General features: G+C 60.2%; 1 protein-coding gene across 4 annotated transcripts in view; it reads left to right on the top strand.

Moving 5' to 3' along the window:
- Rasa3 (RAS p21 protein activator 3) overlaps positions 1-19,891 on the top strand; it is a 95,095-nt gene that overhangs the window by 39,753 nt on the left and 35,451 nt on the right. For all 4 annotated transcript variants that reach the window (XM_077110686.1, XM_077110684.1, XM_077110687.1 and 1 more), the window contains 9 exons: positions 308-411; positions 2,224-2,318; positions 7,977-8,053; positions 13,524-13,604; positions 13,988-14,060; positions 16,138-16,214; positions 17,904-18,008; positions 18,661-18,817; positions 19,223-19,371. In XM_077110686.1, the coding sequence (XP_076966801.1) occupies positions 308-411; positions 2,224-2,318; positions 7,977-8,053; positions 13,524-13,604; positions 13,988-14,060; positions 16,138-16,214; positions 17,904-18,008; positions 18,661-18,817; positions 19,223-19,371 (918 nt within the window). The remainder of the gene's footprint in view (positions 1-307; positions 412-2,223; positions 2,319-7,976; positions 8,054-13,523; positions 13,605-13,987; positions 14,061-16,137; positions 16,215-17,903; positions 18,009-18,660; positions 18,818-19,222; positions 19,372-19,891) is intronic.

The following is a 19,891-nucleotide window of genomic DNA, read 5'->3' as shown; positions in this document are numbered from 1 at the left end:
AGCCTGGGCGTAGCCACACCAGCTCTCCCGTTTCCTGAACTCTCACTTGCCGACGGTGGAAGTCCATGCTTGGCTCTGGGTGGCCTTGCAGAGTGGCTGGCCGTTCCTCCAAGATGCTGGGCAGAGTGCCCACGGCGGGTCCCCTGTGAGGCTGCTCCGTGTCTCGTGGGACGCCCAGTGCAGTTGTTCCTGTGGCTGTCACAGCAGGTTGCAGTGAGGCTCCTACTGACAGCCAGTTGGTCTGTCCAGCACCAGCATGGACGCCATAGCATGACCCTGACCATGTGTATTTCCTCTGTTTGTCCAGCCCCTTTTATGGAGAAGACTTTTACTGTGAAATTCCTCGAAGTTTCCGTCATCTGTCATTCTACATTTTTGATAGAGACGTTTTCCGGAGGGACTCCATCATAGGTAGGTGCCCTGCTGCTGAGGTCTCCTCTGGTGGAGGTGGCAGGTCTGGTCTGGAGCCTTCCTGGTGGAGCTGGGTGGCCTGAGGGGAATGGCCTGCGGCTCATGGGCCTGGTTCAGCCTCCCTGCACACAGGTCCTGGGTGAGCTGAGTGGGCTGGGGGTCTGCAGGTCTGCCCTTCCCTAGGCAGGGCTTCCACCCCACCCTGGCTCAGGTCCCAGGCCAGTGGGCAGCAGGGGAGCCACCTCTGGGGTGTAGGCATTCTCACCCAGTGCTCCAGGACCTTCCAACAGCCACTGGCATGTGCAGACCAGACGGCCAGGGCCCAGCCCTCACCCCCACCGGAGGGGCTGCTCTCCCCAGGGACTTGGAAGCGCCCAGAGAGAGTGAGATGCCCTGGGGCAGATATTCTGAAGTGTCTCTCTGGCCCGGGAGTCTTTCCTGAGGGTAGGGACTTGGGCTCTGGGGGCTCTCTGAGGGCTCTGGGGTGCCCCTGTGGGGCCTGGTGGGAAGGGCCAGGGCCTGGTCATGCCATGGCCCTGCGGTGTAGACTCCAAGGCTGAGAGGTGAGGTGGATTTACAGAAGCACCTGAGGAGGGGCCGAAAAGGCAGCCTGCAGACCCAGACCTCAGGACCCCCAGCAGCACACCCTTCCACACCGGGTGCCGAGTGTAAGCACTCTGTGGAGTTCCCACCTGCGTCAGCACAGACCCTGGATCCCTGGTGCCTGGGCCGACACACCGCCTGCAGGCACTGTCTGCCCTTGTGTGCTTTGAGCCTGACTTGGTGTCAGGGTGCAAGCAAGAAAAGGCGTGCCAGATAGCCTGCGCGTGGCTGGTTCCCCACTGGCCCCAAGTCTGCGGGGCCGCTGCAGTGCAGGGTGGTGCTGAGTTGCCCCTGCAGGCTAGCCCAGCAGCACTGGCGGCCCGGTGCCCCAGTGTGTCTTTGCTTCCACAACAAATACCCCAGCCTGGAATTGTGTGGACCAAGAGGCAAGTGCTGCTCACAGTTCTGAGGCCAGAGGCCCTGTGGCCCCTGTGACATCACAACGCTGGAAAGGAGACCCAACATGTGGAGGGTCCGGTGTGACACACTCCTGGAAGAATGGCCATTCCTGCAGGAGGGGCCGTCCTGGAGGCCAGGCCACAGGGAGAGAGGCTCTCGGGCTCTTTCACAGCGAAGATGGGCACTGCTGTGTAGGTTACAGAACACACAGGCGTCTGAAATATGTGGCAGTGTCCCCGGCCTGTCTCAGCTCCTAAAAATGAACAAACACCACAGGATGTCAGATTCCAGGGGCACACTCCTGAGCAGCCAATGGACCTCAGAGCCTGAATTTTTCTTTATTCCTGTGAGACCACATCATATCCCACGGAGGACAGAGGACAATTCTTGCAAGGGCCCTGTGGCCGCTGTAGAGGCAGGAGAGTGCCTCCCTGGTGGGTCAACACCACGGCCAGTCGTACAGCCCTGCCTGCAAGTGGGCTGCGTCCCTTCCAGGAGGACAGAGTATTGGCTGCGTGAGTGACAGGTGGCAGGGCAGGAGCTGCTCCAAGGTGTCCCGAGGTTGTGCCTGGAGTGGGGTGCGAGGCAGCGGCCTCCTCTGAGCTTGTGGGTGGAGTCAGCAGTAGGCACGGGGCAAGGTGGGTGCCCCAGTGCCCTTCCTCTGGCACCTGGAAAGCTTCCCACACTGGTTTGCGCCTTCTGGACCAGGCATTTTAGGTATCCCAGGGTGTGTGCTCTGACATGCAGGTGCCACACCCAAGCCCTGCCGAGGGCTGGGTGGCCAGGTGCCTCTTCTACTGTGTATTCCAGGGAAGGTGGCCATCCAGAAAGAGGACCTGCAGAAGTACCACAACAGGGACACCTGGTTCCAGCTGCAGCATGTGGATGCTGACTCGGAAGTGCAGGTGAGGTGGGGAAGTGGCCCAGAACCCGGCCGGGAGCTAGGTGGTGAGAAGAGACGCAGCTCCAGGCCTTCCCAGGGAGGAGTGATCAGCAAACACCATGTCCCCTGTTCACAGGCAGGTTCTGAGCACAGGCTGATTTTGCCAGTTCCTTTAGTTATCATCACACTTGTCGGGCAGATTGAAATGCTCTAAAAATCATAAAATAGCTGGGCACCAGCTGCCCGGTCCTTCCCTCTGCAGCGCAGCTGCTCTCACACAAGTAAGGTGGCAGGTGGTATGTATGGGCGCCATGCTGCTGGGTCAGATTCCTGAGGGCCATCCTGAGCTCCGGACCAGGAGCAGCACAAAGGCCCACCACCACCAGCAGCCTGGTCCTGAGTTGCAGGGGTGTTTTGTCAGCTTGCACTGCTGTGGCCACCGTGTATGGCCAAGCCCGGTGCAGGCCAGCTAGGCTTGCTCAGAGCCCCGCTCCCACACCCAGGAGTGATGTGCCCTGCCTGGTGTCTCTGCAAGACCTCCTGGTCTGGAGGTGGGTCACTGCAGGCTGGGTGCATGCATGTGGCTCAGCAGTGCTGGCTGCTGGTGTGATATGGGCTGTGGCCATTACTGCTGATTTTATACCTGGGGAGTGGCATCATGAACAAAGTCCCTCACGTACGTGTCCCGTGAGAACTTGTCCTGAGACTTCGTTGAAAGCTACTGTGGTCAGCTGGTGAAGCTGAGTGCCACCCGTGCTGGCCTGCCTGCCTCACACCTCAGGGAACCTCTTCCTCAGCTGGCCTGTCTGGGCCAAGTGCAGAGATTCAAGGTGGCAGTCTGCTGAGGTCACAGGCCACTCAGCCCCTGTGGCCAATGAGGGTTGGTCCACAAAGTTGATGGTGAGCCAGGCCCGGGGGGGAGATGGGTGTGAACTTCCCACCCTGGGGGACATACTTCCCCCTTAATTAACTCTTAATCAACTCTGCCTCCTGGGAAAGCCTTGGCCGGAGCCCAAGTGTGCAGAACCAAAGATACTGATCACCGCAGAACTGGTAGTTGCCGCAGAGCAGCCCCTGCCCTGGGCCAGCTCTGGCCCCCAAGCCAGCCCGGCAGGGTTCAGAAGGCAGCTGTGAGTGGGAGCTGTGGCCCTGCTCCTCAGGCTGCCAAGGGGAGCAGCCTGCAGAGACCCGGCAGTTTCTCCAGATGGCTTGATTTCACTGGCTGGTGAGGCTTTTCCCAGTTCTTGCCTTTTTCTATTCTTTTTATTCACATAAGTTTGGAAAGGTCATAGATTCACGGAAAGTTGCTGAAAAGAGCACCCAGGAGTGAGGGTCATCAGGCTGGTGCGGTCTCCTTGTGCCTGGAGGTGACACAGCAGAGGGCGGCCCTGCCTTGCGTGGCTGGTACAAGAGCTGCCACGTCGGTGCCGCCTGCAGGCTGCGTCCAGATCCCACCATTTACACGTGTGGCTCTGTCCTGCGCAGCCCCACCCCCAGTGTGCTTGGTGTGGGCAATGGCAGACCACTGTGCAGGTCCCCCTGGGCCCCCACCCCGTCCGTCTCCAGAACTCTCCTCTACCCAAGCTCTGTCCCCATGGCACCAGCTGCCAGCCTCCAGCACCTGCTGCTCTATCTGATGGGCAAGGCCTCCTGGGAGCCGTCGGGCTTCTCCCTTCCCTGCATGGTGTCCTGGGCTTCCCCGCGTTCGGGCTGGGACTCCCTTCCTCCCCAGGCTGGCAGCACTCCCGGGCGGGCGTGGAGGGACGCGCTTGCTCATGGGGGCGGTCCGTGGGTGGGCTCCATCCGTTGACTGGTGGGTATTCTGGGAAACTATCTGGCGTGTAGACTGTGTCACGCCACAGTCAAGATTCAGAACAGCCTTGTCACAGCAAAGCTATAAATACTGTACACATGCCAGCCTGTGGCGGGCAGACAGCTCCTCGCTGCTGCAGGAGGCAGCTGGGGTGGGCGGTCCCTCCACCCTGTGGAGAATGCTGCTCTGAATGCAGATTCCGCCCCCTCCCTGCCAGTCTCCTGGGAACTTGGACAGCCAAAGGCAAGCAAAGCTCCTTGAAGAGCCAGAGGAGGACGTGTGGACAACCCCAACGGGTGCAGTGGACGCTGTGCTCAGTGCTTCTCTGCTAGGCCTGGCTCTGGACATTTCTCACCCACAAAGTGGCTGAGATGGGGAGGCGGCTTCTCTGCCCCAACCTGACCTTCAAGTTGCAGGACCCATCTTTGCTCTCATTTCAAAATGTCAGCCACAGTTTCAGAAGGGCAGAGGGCAGCCTATGGCTTCCTGGTCTACTTCCCTGTAACTCACAGGAGGCAGGCTGGTGAAAGAGGGCCATGGTGTGGGCAGGACCTGGCCCACAAGGCAGAGGGGGAAAGGCAGGCGAGCAGCCTCTCACCTCCTTCTGGAACGGCCGGCTTTAGAGGTCTCGGACAGACACCTCACTACGCAGGCCTCGTCACCTCTGTCCTCACCCCCACGTGGAGAGGGCAAGAGCGGGCCCAGCGCCTGCAGTGCTCAGGGTCCTAGGGCACTGAAGGATAGCGGGCAGCTGCCAGCCCTCCACCCCTGCTGCAGTACACCCTGCGCAGGGCAGAGAACCGACCTAGAGTTACCAAGGCCCCGGCTTCCGCCACCCCAAAGACAGCCGGCCCAGAGAGGGGGAGACTCCATGGCCCCATGGACACCGGGGAATTTTGCCTGGTATGTGTCAGACAACTCGAAGGATGACCAAGGACCAGCTTGGCTCTCACAGAGGGCCCGAGGTGGCAGGATGGGTGAGGTGGGCCAGGCCTTCCTCTGCTTCTGTTCTGCCCCTCTGTTTCCTTGGGTCCTTACGTTGTCTTCTCTCCTCACAGTCTCACTGGGCCAGGTGCAGGACAGCCTGGGACCAGCTCTGCAGGGCACAGCCACATACAGGGAAGGCCTTGCTGAGGAAATGTACAGGGAGCCCTGGGGGCTTTTAAGACAATTAATAAGCAGTATTTATTTATTTTGGGCAGTTGTAAACTATAGGGAAATTGAGCAGAACAGAGTCCCATGTGCCCTGCCTGACCCAGTGCTGGAGTCTTATTGCTACTGGACACCTGGGTTCACCCTGGGGTCAGGCTTGTGCCATGTGTCAGGCCGTCTCTGTGCACACCTGCTACCCATATGCACCTGCTACCTGTGCGCCTGTGGTCCCCCTGTGGTCCCCCTGTGGTCCCCCTGTGGTCGCCCTTGGTGGTGCTCTGTTTTTGGCCTCGGGAGTTGTGCTGTCTCTCTTTTGTTCGTGGTCAGCCTGGCTAAGGTCCATTGTCTTATTCATCCAGCGGACGTTGGCTTCTGTTCCCCTGTTGGTTTCCTCTTTGCAGTTTCTGGTCTGATTTCTATCACCTCCTTTGCCTTCTGATTTAATCTGCTCTCCTGGTCTAGATGAGGTCACGGATCTGGGGTCCTTCCCCTTCCAGGAAGCGCGGCCAGGGCTCTGAATTTCCCTCCCAATAGTGCTTTTGCAGCACCCACAAATTCTTATAAGTTTTAGTTTCTTTTTTTAATTCATTTCAAAATATTTTGAAATTTCTCTGGCGTTTCCTCTCTGACTCATGACCTGTAGAGGTGTGTTGTGTGATCTCTGGGTAAGTGGGGTCCAGCTGTCCTTGTTACTGATTTCTGGTTGAGCTCCCACGTGGCTGATGGGACTTTCAGTGTGTCCAGGGTAGTCTGGTGACAAGGTGCTGATGGTCTCTGCCCTGTGGTTTGGAGGGAACGGCACTTGGAAGCAGCCACCGGCAGAGCTGCCCACCTGGCTCGGCTGAGGACACTGTTCACTTCCAGCACTTTCCTAGCTCCTCCACATCATTGTTCAACTTACGTAAGAAGGAAGGGCAAGTGGTCAGGCAGCCCCAAGGCCAGAGAACAGCTGCCCACAGGACACCTGCCCACCTATTACACCCAGCACGGGCTGACAGGTCAAGGAAGCTGCAGTCCCGAGTCCCCTGGGCTGGCTGCCCCAGTCCCGAGTCCCCTGCCCTGGCCATGAAAGCCGCAGTGCACAGGTGTGCTCCAGGAAGCTGTGCTCACTGCCATCAACCCGTAGGGCGTGACCCTTGAGGGTGGGGTTATTTGTGCCAGGAGGTCACAGCACCCTGGAAGACACTGCCCACACAGGAAGGAGGCCACATGTGTTGACGAGTGGAGTGCTGAATCTGGGTGGCTCCCAGGCAGGAGGGCCCGGGTGTGCAGCTTTGCTGCCTTCACCCTGCCCCGCCTCTCCCAAGCCTCCTGAAAGGAAGGCCAAGCAGCTGTCCAGTGGCCACCCTTGCGAGCAGCACTGGGGGCTGCTGGGGAAAACAGGAAGCAGGAAGGAAGCTGCCTGGCGCTGTGGGCCGCAGGATGGCTCATCTCACCCAGCACGTTCCTTAATCTTCCAGAGGCCACTGGAAACAAATTCAAGCTTGGTCCTTCCAAGCAGCCTTGGACACCCCCAAATCAGTCTTAAAAGAGTTGGCCCTTGGGTGGAGGGCCAGACTCCAAGAGACTGCCTCCTGGTGGACCAACCTTTGGTCCTAAGTGCTGGCCCTGTACCCTCTTAAGCCCTAGGACGAGGACACAGTGCCCACTTTACAGATGGAGAGAACCAGGTGTCGACTCAGCTCCAGCCGGGCCAGCACTCCATAAAAGGGAACTGCAGAAACAGTCCTGGTGCTCATGATTCCCTACCCACCTTCCTGGCTCCCGCTGTTACCACCCTCAGGCTTTGCTCTCAGGCCAGGTCTCAGCGAGGCCAGACCCAGTCACGGGAGCCTCAGAGCAGTGAACCCGCAGAGAGGCTGCGAGCCCAGGGCATGTGGGCAGCAGAGGCCCTGTTGCTGGGTGCCCAGAATTCAGACCTGACGAAGTGGTGGGGACATCACAGGGGCACCAAGGTCCTCGCAGGTGGTGGTCAGAGGTGCTGAAGGTACTCCTCAGGAGGTGAGCCAGAGTGGTCAGGTGCCACGGGGGGACCTAGCAAGGGTCCACAGGCTCAGGGCAACATAGTCATCATCATGCCACAAAGCAGGGACACCCAGGAGCCCTCCAGGTGCTGGCTTTCCACTGGGGCGCTGGGCATGGCTTCCTGCCTTCTCAGGGTGTGCGGCTGCTGTCTGGTGCTCTCGTCCACTTCTGAACACGGGACCTGCTGCCTGCCCATCACTCAGATCCTCGTGCAACTGGGGGAAAAGCCAAGAAAGGCAGGCCCTGACCCTGCCTGAGGAGAGGGGTGTGGGTCATCTCAGGGACGCCCAGCGGGACGTTCTCAGGTTCCAGCCACTCTGCTGTCTTCTCTAGCACCCTCCAAGGGTGCTGGCTTGGGTCCCCGGCTTCTCCAGGAGGATGTGGGGGCAGGGCTCAGGGGACGCCAGGGGAACCTCCCAGCTTTGCCATGTTGCCCACAGGTTGTGGCTAGCCCAGCCTCGGGTGGTGTGAGTGGACAGCAGCACATCTGGTACTGCTTTGCTGAGAGTCTGTCCTCACACCTCTGGACCTTCTCTTCAGAAACAGCGCGTGGACACAACGGGGAGACTTTGGCTGTCCCAGTGTCCGAGTCCTGGGTCTGGAGCCTCGCCACTGGGTGTCCTCCTGGGGGCCAGGTAGCTTTCCCGCAGCCGCTTCTCCTCTGTGACCTTCTGTCCTTGTGCCTGGCAGGGGAAGGTCCACCTGGAGCTGAGGCTGAGCGAGGTCATCACGGACACAGGCGTCGTCTGCCACAAGCTCGCTGCACGGTAAGACGCACCAAGGGGTAGGTCCCGACCAGCTCCCCTGGGGACCTTGTGTCAGTCCTTCCGTCCTCAGCCAGCCAAGACCTACGCGGGGGGGCGCGGGCCTTCGGCACAGTTGTGGCGTTGCCTCCCCGGCCTCAGAAGGAGGAAGGGGTCCAGCAGTTGGAATCAGCCTCCCACCAGGTCTGGAGCTGCCTGACCGCGATGCTGGGTTTATGCGGGGATGCTTGGGGGCAGACACCCATCTAAAGGTGGGCTCTTGGCCTTCAGAGTGGTGGCCTGCAGTGACTGTAGGAAGCCAAGGGCCCAGAGGGGGCTCCAAGGTGCTGCTCCATTCTGCACAGGTGCTGTGCAGCCCGCCCCAGCCATGGCGCACACACTGTCCTCTGGCTGGCTAGGCCTTCTCGTCCCTCCTTTTGCTGCCCAAGAGTGGCCAGCATGTCTCCTGTCCCCGCCCTCCCAGATCTCATGACTTCTGTCCCTCCACAGAGAGCCTAGGGTGGGCGAGGGCTGCCGGGGAGCCTGTCCTTCACAGGTGAGCTCAGTCCGTTTCCGGGAGCTCTGACAAAACCCCTGAGCCTGGTGGCTTGAAACGAGCAGAAGTTTACATGGCGGCAGTTCTAGTGAGGCCTCGTGCTGCGTCCTCACAAGTGGACATCCTGTGGCAAGACAGCAAGTGTGCCCGCTGTGGCCTCTTCCTCTCCGGGGCCCCACCCATAGGTGGCTTTGGGGATCAAGTGTCCAACCCAGGAGCCTCTCAGGATAGAGTGAGGACCCCAGGGACTCTCTTCTATGTCCACTCTGTCCCTCCTGCCACGTCCTCACCAGCAAGGACGGCACTCTCTCCACCCTCCTCTCCCACCCCAGCACAGCCTCCTGGTGAAAATCATGCTATTCTCCTGCTCCCTCCTCCCTCCTCCATTCACCCTCCTCCCTCCTCCATTCACCCTCCTCCCTCCTCCATTCACCCTCCTCCCTGCTCCCTCCTCCATTCACCCTCCTCCTTGCTCCCTGCTCCATTCACTTTCGTCCCTGCTTCCTACTCCATTCACCCTCCTCCCTCCTCCCTCCTCCATTCACCCTCCTCCCTCCTCCATTCACCCTCCTCCATTCACCCTCCTCCCTGCTCCCTCCTCCATTCACCCTCCTCCTTGCTCCCTGCTCCATTCACTTTCGTCCCTGCTTCCTACTCCATTCACCCTCCTCCCTGCTCCCTCCTCCATTCACCCTCCTCCCTCCTCCATTCACCCTCCTCCCTGCTCCCTCCTCTATTCACCCTCCTCCCTCCTCCATTCACCCTCCTCCCTGCTCCATTCACTCTTCTCCCTCCTCCATTCACCCTCCTCCCTGCCCCATTCACCCTCCTCCCTCCTCCATTCATCCTCCTCCCTGCTCCATTCACTCTTCTCCCTTCTCTGTCTTCCATTCACCCTCCTCCCTGCTCCCTCCTCCATTCACCCTCCTCCCTCCTCCATTCACCCTCTTCCCTCCTTCATTCACCCTCCTTTCTGATCCATTCACCCTCCTCCCTGCTCTCTCCTCCATCCATCCTCCTCCCTGCTCCATTCACCCTCCTCCCTGCTCCCTCCTCCATTCACCCTCCTCCCCGATCCCTCTGCCATTCACCCTCCTCCCTCCTCCATTCACCCTCCTCCCTCCTCCATTCACCCTCTTCCCTCCTTCATTCACCCTCCTTCCTGATCCATTCACCCTCCTCCCTGCTCTCTCCTCCATCCATCCTCCTCCCTGCTCCATTCACCTTCCTCCTGCTCCCTCCTCCATTCACCCTCCTCCCTCCTCCATTCACCCTCTTCCCTCCTTCATTCACCCTCCTTCCTGATCCATTCACCCTCCTCCCTGCTCTCTCCTCCATCCATCCTCCTCCCTGCTCCATTCACCCTCCTCCCTGCTCCCTCCTCCATTCACCCTCCTCCCCGATCCCTCTGCCATTCACCCTCCTCCCTCCTCCACTCACCCTCCTCCCCGCTCCATTCACTCTTTTCCCTTCTCCGTCTTCCATTCACCCTCCTCTCTGTTCCCTCCTCCACTCACCTCCTCCTTGCTCCATTCACCCTCCTCCCTCCTCCCTCCTCCATTCACCCTCCTCCCTGCTCCCTCCTCCATTTACCCTCCTCCCTGCTTTCTCTACCCTTTCTGCTCCCCTTCTCTGCTGTCCTGCCCAGGGGCCTGGGCAAGGGTCCCATGTGCATTTCCACTTCCAAGCTCACAGACCAGAGTCTTGTGAACTGACTAAGCCACCCTCCTGGCCAGGCCACCGACTGTCAGGTAAAGTAGTTTCGGAGGGGCATCGGCCAGGGGAAGACTCCTTTTCAAGCTCCCAGTAGAACCTTAAGCCCAGTGAAGACCTTGTTTTCCATTATTGGAAATTACAAAAAGGAAAGCGCTATAGGCTATAGGTTTGCAGCTCTTTCGAGGCTCAGGAAACCCCCAGAGCCTAGCCCTGGGTCAGAGCACGGGGCTGAGTGCAGGTGGTGCAGGGGAGTGGCCCTGGCTGACTATGGTCCTGGCTGAGGGCAGCCCTGCATCCCTGAGTGCAGGGCAGGCAGAGCTGGAAGCCACCAGCTTCCCAGGCACTGGAAGGCGGAGGCCCACGTCAGCTCCATACGGCCGCTGGTGCGTGTTCTGAGATAGGCTGCATATCAAAACCCGTGATGTCGGCTGCAAAATGGTGTCCTTGTTCTTCAGACCCAGAAAGGCCGGCGGGTCCAGCACCAGGCACCCCAGAGCACCAGGGTGGGACACTCAGTGATATGTCCTCCTGTCCTCATTTGTGCACAAGATGCTCCTGTGTTCACAGAGATGATTCTGTGTAGTCGATCCTAGATAATGTGTGGTACGGGAGCCTCCCTGTTCTGGTTCTCTGCTGTCTTGGGCAGCCCAGCACAGAGCCTGTGTTGCGCAGTCGGGCCAGGGCTGAGGGTGCTAACGTGGGTGCTTTCGGCACGTGCATGGTAGGAGCCTGTAATGTCTGTGCACTGCTGGGGGCCGTCTTTGCCTTGAGCCACAGAGCAGGCGTTCCTCATGCTGGTCTCGAGGAAGTGCGAGGTGCTGCTGTGCACTTTCCACGCTCTCCCTCAGGGTGTCCATCAAATGCACGCTCAACCTCTGGGCCTCACTCCATCCCTGACCCCGCAGAAGTCATGAAATGTTTGCAGAGGATGCAGACCCTCTGATGGGGAGGGCCTGAGACTCCTCTGATGCTGGGTGAGCTGCTATCCCACCAGCTGCCCCAGGCTCACCCCTAAGGGCCCCTGCTGCCTACGGGATCTGCCTCGTAAACACAGCTCTGCTGTTGAATAGAGCCCGTGCTTATCACACGGAGTTCTAGATAGAGAGGTAGGTAGACAGGTAGACAGGTAGGTAGTAGGTAGATAGGTAGACAGACAAACAGGTAGATCAGCAGGTGGGCAGGGAGGAGGTAGTTAGGCAGGCAGGAGACAGGTAGACAGCCCTTAAATTCTTACTTACCGTCTCCCCCTTTGCTGCCCCACCAGCCAAGCAGCAGTGAGTCTCTTGGACACCTCTGCCCAGCTGGCGATCTGCTCCTCTTCCTGGAACAGTGCCCAAGAGGTGGTAGGGGTCTTTGGTGGGTGAATTAGTGGACCAGCAAGTATTTACTTAGTGGATGAGTTGATGGTCAGAGGAAGGTAGCCAAGGACCATCTGAGCAAACCAGGGAAGCAGACTTTCCAGAAAGCAGCAGGGCAGGAGAGCAGGGCAGGACCAGAGGGACGCCAGTCAGCCCACAGGTCAGGAGGGCCAGGAGCCCTGCGGGCACGGGGCAGCCCTCACAGGCCCACTGTGCCAGGAAGAGGAAAGGGGATGTGCGGGTCGAACAGGAAGCCCTGGAGGGCAGCAGGCACTTGGCGGCAGCTTGTGGAGCAGTGTCTTCTCTCCTGACGGAGGGAGAGGTACAGGGACGCCAAGGTCAGAAAGCCGGTCACTCAGGACCAGGTCAGGGTGCCTGCCCCTGACCTGATGGGCAGCCAGACTGGGTCCGCGTCACCCACACAGCCCGCACATGGTGTGCCTGGACAGTGGGCAGACCCACCTCCAGAATGAACAGGAGGGCTGGGGCCCAGCACTGGTCCTTGAGGGCAGGCAAGTCGGGGTGGGGTCCTGGGCCCAGGTGGGTGTGAGAGGCCAGAAGAGCTGGGCTGGCCCTCTTCGACCTCCCAGCCCAGGGCCCCAGAGGATGGCAGGGACGTTATGGTAGAGCCTCCCTAGAAGCAAATTCCATGACCATCCCAGAGAGTGGACATGGCTACTGCCCAGAGCCGAGCTGCAGCCCTGCTCTCACAGGGTGGTGGTGGAAAACTCTGGACACTAAGAATCACAATGTCCAGCATCTGCTCAAAAAGAAATGGAAAATGTGATGCCGGCCTAGAAAGGAGCAGCAGAGCTGCTGGGCCAGCAGAGGAGGCCAAGGAGACAGAGGGGCTGTAAGCCAGAGGGCACTTGCTCCGGCAGCAAATATGGTGATGCAGGACCCGTCCCAGGTGCTGCAGAGAGGCCTGTGTGTGGCCGCCACCCAAGTCCTAGGCCAGAAGCCTACTCTGGGCCCAACGAGTGCAGTCCAGCCCCTGGCAGGAAAACCAATGGACAAGTGTGGCGACCAGAGGGAAGGGACGGTGTGACACGGCCGTGTTGGGAACAGCAGGAGCCCAGGGCCACAGGACTCTAGGTTGAGTGGGCGGGAGGCTGCACAGCAGGAGCCTTGGTGGGCTGGGCTGGCTGCTCACTCACTAGGAGTCGGTGCTGCTGGGAGGAGTCCTGTCTGCCCGGGGCAGGCCCCACCTGCTCTGCCAGATGCTAGTCCAGGAGGCCTGGGCCGGGAAGGGCATTCCGTTCCCATGGGTGACTGCCCCTCTTAGGGTTCTCATCATGGGTGACCTGCCCAAAAGGTTCAGTCCTCCTGGAAGGAGTAGGGCGAGGGCCACCACCCAGGAGTCCAAACAGGATGCTCTAACAGTGGGCAACCCTGCTAATCTCAAATGCTCTGTCTCAAACCCCGCCCTTGACGAGGGGATAACCGGCATTGGATGGACACTCCCTGAATACCTGAGCGGGAATCTGACCCCTGTTTAAGGTGATGAAGGGGACAGGTGCAGAATGAAGGTGAAGACGCCAGGTCACATCGCTCATGGTCCCCGCAGGCCTCTGAGGGCCCAGGTGAAGAGCCGGTGCTCTGCTCTTCCACAGAGGCTCTGTGTGGCTGTGGCATGGACTGCAGGCTGATGGGGAGTGGGGAGCAGTGCTGGGCCCCTGGCTGGGCAGGGCTGGGACTGCTGCGAGCCTGTGGGCCTCTGCCAAGCAGCTTCCAGAGACATGACACGCAGACACGTCCTGGCTATTAACCTCCAGCCTCAGCGCCCTCCAGACTGGAAGGAGGCTGACCAGGTCTGCCTGCAGCTGCAGGTCCCCTCCCCTGACCACTGTCCTGTCTCTCTCAGCATCCTCGAGTGCCAAGGCCTGCCCATAGTGAACGGGCAGTGCGACCCCTATGCCACCGTGACACTGGCCGGACCCTTCAGGCAAGTTGCTTTCCTGCCCTGCCCCTGTTTCCTTCTGGTCCTGGGGGGCTGCGGAGTGGCTGCAGGTCCAGTCTGGAACCAGAAAGCCAGCACCTCCTTCAGAGAGTGAGGCTGGTGCAGTTGGGGTGGAATATGTCAATCTGACTCCTTTTTGTTTTGTTTGTGGCTCTGATATCACTCTGTGAAGGAAGCTGCCTTGTGACCTTCACACTGGTATCTTTGGCTCAGCAAAAGCTCCTGATTTGCGTGCCACCTGGAGGTGGGACAAACAGGGATGTTTATGAGATAAACAAAGGCAGAAGCTACTGCAGGATGGCTCTTTCCAGACAGATCTGCAGCCCACAAGGCCGTTTCTGGTCCTGACCTTCCTCTCTTGACTGCAGATCAGAAGCCAAGAAGACGAAAGTGAGAAAGAAGACCAACAACCCCCAGTTTGACGAAGTGTTTTACTTTGAGGTTGGTGCTGGAGCAGGGTGAGCACAGAAAGCCCACCCAGCATCCTGGTGGGAGGTTCCCGTCACCTGGAGGGGCTGCCAGGGCCTCTCCTGCCTCCCTGGGAAGAAAGCTGCTTGCCTTCCCGCCCGGCCCAGAGCAGGGGGTGACGGCTCACTGCTGCCCAGTCCTCAGGACGGGGGTTTTGACTGGCTTTTGGTTTTGGGGCTTTTTATTTTTCTGTTCCACCCCAGTTTCCCTCCTCAGGGCGAGGCTTGTTTCACCGGAAACATGAGGGTTTGAAGCAAAAGGGGAAATGATTCAGACCCAGAGGTCTGCTGGCAGCTTCTTAGAGCATGTGGCAGAGTTAGAGGAGGGTGAGGCTGAGGTTGCGCAGGCAGGCACGGGTGGACACCGCCCTGGGCGTGAGGGGCCTGTGGCAGTGTCCTTCCCAGCGTGTTTCACACACACACCAGGCTCTGCAGAGAGGGCATTCACAGGGGGGTGGGCAGGAAGGCAGGTTTACTGCAGCCTCAGGGTCCCCAGGCAGGTGCACCACGGTCAGAAAATCGCCTTCCCAGCTGGGTCTGCCTGTCTCTAATGTGCAAAAAGCAGGTTCCATTTGCTGGAAACATGGTCTCCACCCACTGGGTTAACTCATGTGGTGGCCTGGCCGAGACTGGAGATGCCACCTGCACCTCCCCGAGAGCCAACCTGGTGGGTTGCTGTTCAGGCAGGGTCCCTGCTCCCCTGAGCCCCAGGCCTGAGGGCAGCCTGCTGCTGGACCAGCCCTTCTGCCCTCAACTCAGTGACTCCATTTGGCTTGGAGCCTCAGGAACCAGGGCCTCCTCATTGCCACCCTGCCTCCTGGTTGGGCCAGTGGAAGCCTCCAGGAAAGGGGCCCATGACCAGGGCTGTGCAGCTCCCCCAGAGCAGAACGGGGTGCAGTAGCAACAGCCCCCAGTCCATGTTTTTCCATAACAACCCGAGGACACATCTAAAGCCAGCCAGTTTGAGCCGCACAGAGCCGCCTTCGCCTAACAGCAGCAAGCCCCAGCTGCCAGTGGCAGCAGGCACTCCGTGGGCAGCAGGTGCTCCGTGGGCAGCAGGCGGTGGTCAGGCCAGTGTGGGGCAGAGCGAGCAGATACACTGACAGCAGCACCAGAAGCCTGCTTAGCAGGGGAGCCTCTGACAGAGGACAGGGGCTTCCTGGAGGAAGTGGCATTTCAGAGACCCCTGCAGGAGGTCATGTGACCCTCTGGAGCAGGGTGGCAGAGAGGCAGCCAGGTGGAGGCAGGGAGTCACCCAGGGCACTGCTAGCTTTACAGCTGCAAATCAAACTTGGAGGCTCAGGGATTTAAACAACACGACCTGGTCAAGTTCTGGATTGCAATACAGCTCCAAAAGCTTCTAGATTTGCATCAGCCCACTGATACGAAGAGGAGGCACAGCCAGCCTGGAGGGGCAGTGCCCCTGTGAAGGGCCATGATGGGCTGCAGCAGGTACTGCCAGCTCTGTGGGGCTGCTGGTGTGTGCTGGGCCTCCACTGGGCTCCACCACTGCACCTGGCCTCCAGTTCCTCTGCTCCCTCCTGTGTTCTGAGAACTGCCACCCCCTACAACACTGGGAGGCAAAATGCTTGATCTCTCAGTTTTCTGACACTCACTGAGTGCAGACTTGTGGAGCTGCTCTTGAGGTTACGGGAACGACAGTAGAGCAGGCTGCACCTGGTCACAGGGTTGAGGGGAGCCCCTTGAGTAGGTGTCCCCGTGACAAGCCAGGGCTGGAAAGGAAACTGCAGGAGCAGTGGAGCTGACCAGAGATGGCCTGGCCCTGCCTCCTGGGCGGACGCAGCCCACTGCACACTTTCTTGCCCCTCCTGGCAGAATGCAGCCTCTGCTGTGGCGCTCAGTGGTCTCGGGGCTGTGGGGACGGTTCCAAGGTCAGGAGACCGCACTTGAAGCCTGAATCGTGCCCCAGCCCTTCCTGGTCAGCTGGTCCCAGAACAGGGGGCTGTCCTCTCTGGCTGCAGGGTACAATGCCACAGACTCCTGGTGGCTGGGCTGTGGGTCTGAAGTCCTGTTTCTCCACCTGACACCAGGTCACCAGACCCTGCAGCTACAGCAAAAAATCTCACTTTGATTTTGAGGAGGAAGACGTGGACAAACTTGAAATTCGGTGAGTGGAAAGTCAGGCCGCGCTTCCCACTGGGCAGTTCAGTCTGAACTCGGCTCCTTTGTTGTTTATTTAGTGTCTCAAAGAAGGGGCAAGGATAGAAATGAACTGCCACTTCGTGGAGATTTAGCACCAGGATTATAGGAGTGCTGACCAAAGACCCTGCATCTGACCCTGTAGACATTTGGGGGCTGGTGAGGAACACCTGCTCTGCAGCCAGCCGGCTGGGCTTCCTGGCTCCTAGGCAGTGTTTGGGTGAAGGCCAGATCATCACAAAGGGTCTGCAAGGATCCGTTCACCAAGACCACCCAAGGCCATGTGTGGGAACGCAGTGGCCACTTCTGTTTGGGATCTTGTTCTAAAGCCCTTAGGGCACAACCTGTGCTTGTCAGAGACCAGGCCAGTTTTAGAAAGCACCAGGGCCGTCCCCCAATAGCACTGGCGAGTCCTGCTGGTGCAGAGCTGTGCTAGGCAGCTCCTCTCTGCCTCTGTGGGCTGGACACCCCTGTGGGCTGTGTGTCTTCCTGCTCTGCCCATGCACATCGTGGGGCTGGGCCTTCTGTGGGTGCTCTCCTGGGCACCCTTCCTCCAGGGCACCCGTACTCTTCGAGGCTTCAGGACAGTGGCGTGGGGATCACTCTGCTCCAGTCTGGAGCCTCCCACCCACTGTAAGAGGCAGATGCAGGGGGAAGGGGAGCGGAGGTAGGGGCCCAGAGAATGTGCCAGTCCTCTCTTTTCTGACCCTCCACCTCTGTGCTGTGGCTGCCTGGGATGCTCCTGCTGCCATCTAAGTTGTTTGGCCAGGACTCCCACTGGGGCCAGCACCGTGGGGTAGAAGGACTCCAGCAGGGCCTTCCACTCCCCACAAGCTCACCTGTTTCTGGTGGACTACCTGGACCCTCTTGGTGAACCGGACTCACTGGCACTGGTAAGGACCAGGGCACCACACTTGGTCTCCCAGAGTCTCTCCAGCAGGCACCTGTGAGACTGTCAGTCCAAGGGCAAAGCTGGCTGGGCCCCAGGCTGTCAGTCAGACAGTTCTGTGGCTCAGAATCCCAGGGAACACCAGCCTTCTCCCTCTGCTGTGCTAGGCTGGACTCCTCGGGACACAGTGTGGGCTTGTCTGAACGCCAGCTCCATGCAGACCTGGCCACAGCCCCTTCCTGGAGCGGGTGCCAGCCTCTCTGTGGCTCCCCTGGCAGGGGTAGGCAGCTTGCAGAGGTGGAATCTGAGTTCAGGGTCCTGGGCTGCCACTTCCACACCTGCCAGGCAGGTCCCACAGGTTGACCCCAGGCCAGGCCTGGGGTGGATTCGAGGCCCTGCCAGGGCCTGTGGAAGCAGGGGCTGTGGGCTGCTCCTTCCTGGGTGGGCACAGACCCTGGGCAGTGGCTCAGCTCCACTGCACGCAGCAATGCCCGAAGGTGCCCTCTGCCACCACCCAGGAGAAGCTGAGTCCTGGGGCCTGCTGCCCCCCAGGCCCCGGCTCAGGAAGTGCCTGCCTTTGATTCCAGCTGCCCTGAAGTAGGAGGCCTCAGCCCTCAGCCACCCCTGGTCTGCTGTGGTCAGTGTAGGTCTTTGCTGAATGACTTCAGGACTGGAGGCCTTTACGCAGCCCCCCTGGGAGGTAGCCACCATGCTCTGCCCAGGGCTGCCCTGCTCAGGTGAGGGCTGATTGCCACTCCTCTCTCTCAGCGTCGACCTCTGGAACGCCAGCAACCTCAAGTTTGGAGACGAGTTTCTGGGGGAACTGAGGATCCCACTCAAAGTGCTGCGACAGTCCAGCCCCCATGAGGCATGGTAGGTGGCTGCACCCTCAGCGCAAACAAGGCTAGCAGTGCTTGAGGCAGCCCTCTGCCCAGGGGGCCGCCTGCTGGTCCCACAGAAGCAGTGCCAGCACAACATGGCCAGCTAGAGCCAGGCCCCCTGCTTCTGCAGAGCAGGTCCCAGCCCCATCAAAGGTGGCCACGGAAACCACCCAAGGTCAAGGGCCTCCGTATAGGACCTGCAGCCTACGGGTCTCCAGCAGCCTGACCAAGGAAGTCTAGGTGGAGAGAGGTGACCAGACTGGGCAGAACCGAGGGAGGGTTCCACTCAGAAACCGCTAGAGCAACGTGGCCACTGCACAGGCCAGACCTCCCCCTGACACAGAAGCCACACCACCTCGTGGAAGGGCTCCAGCGTTGCGCGTGTGGCAGCCTTGATCTTCAGGGCGATGCCTGACCACAAAGCTTCCCCGCCCTCACCCCTCTTCCTTCCAGAACGTGCACTGCCTCCCCTTCCTGCCCTCTTCTCTCCCCTCCTGCCTCTAGGGACTCTATCTTCCGTCTGTGGCCCTGTGGGTGCCCCAAGAGACCACGCCCTCCGGTGTCCTGCAGGAGGGCCTGAGCTCCGTAGGGTGTCTGAGGCAGGGCTCCCAGGACCCACCTCACCTCACCTGCCTCCCTCCCAGGTACTTCCTCCAGCCTCGAGACAATGGCAGCAAGAGCCTGAAGCCGGACGACCTGGGGTCACTGAGGCTGAACGTGGTCTACACGGAGGACCACGTCTTCTCTTCTGACTACTACAGGCCCCTGCGGGACTTACTGCTGAAGTCCGCGGACGTGGAGGTGTGTGGCGGCCAGCTCTCCAGCCTCGGGGCAGAACTCTGGTGTGGGGTCTCCCCCAGCCCCAAGCCTGCCTCCCACCCGCCAGGCCCAGCCCAGGCCTATCACCCCAGCCCCTCTGCCGCTGTGGCCCCAGAGCCTTGCTGTGCAGACTTTCTACCTAGGACTGTGACCCGCATCTGGTCTGCCCAGACCCCAGTGCTGCTCGCTGGCCGGGTCCCCAGCCCTCCCCACTACAGCGAGGCCTGTGCACGCTGGGGGTCTTGATGTGGGCAAGGAGCTGTTCGTGCGCTGACCCACGCTCCCCTGAGTGGGAGCTCTGGGGCCTCAGGCCCTGCTCCTGGGAGTGGGGTGCCCCCTGAGGGGCTGGTGTGGTGGGAGCTGGCCCCTCACAAGGTCTCTGCACAGCCTGTGTCTGCGTCAGCGGCCCACATCCTGGGCGAGGTGTGCAGAGAAAAGCAGGAGGCGGCCGTCCCGCTGGTGCGGCTCCTGCTGCAGTACGGCAGGGTGGTGCCCTTCATCAGTGCTATCGCCAGCGCAGAGGTGAAGAGGACCCAGTAAGTGCCATGTGCCCACCACCCGCCCCACCCCTCTGCCCTGCACCCTGACCTCTGGTCCCATGGTTCCACCCTACAACCTCACCCCCTGCCCAGTGCCCTCCAGTGCCCTCTGTCCACCCCACATCCAGCCCCTACCTCCGGCAGCGGTCCAGAGCCGGCTCAAGCACAGGGTTGGAGGGCCGTAAGGTCGAGGGTTCCCCAGGAGCCAGGTGGTTCAGGTCACAGACTGGGCTGACCTCTCTGGGGGAACTGGGGAGAGCATTTGGCAAGGAGGACAGGGTACTCTCCTGGGGACAGTCTTCCTGCTCTGGGAGCTGCATCCCTGGGAGAGCGCCCCCTGGAGTCCAGGGCCAGAGGGTGTGCTGCTTCCCGAGGACCGTGCCTGGGGCCTTGTGGATGGAGAACTAGGGAGTGACACTCAGGTGACAGTGTCCAGGCCACTAAGTCTTGTCTCCCCCGGCCTCATGAAGCCCCTGAGGCTTGGAGGCAGAGACGCCTGGATTCTCTGAGAACACTT

The sequence above is a fragment of the Callospermophilus lateralis genome, chromosome 12 (assembly GCF_048772815.1).
Source record: "Callospermophilus lateralis isolate mCalLat2 chromosome 12, mCalLat2.hap1, whole genome shotgun sequence".
NCBI lineage: Eukaryota > Metazoa > Chordata > Mammalia > Rodentia > Sciuridae > Callospermophilus > Callospermophilus lateralis.
This window is presented reverse-complemented; position numbering and strand designations above follow the sequence as displayed.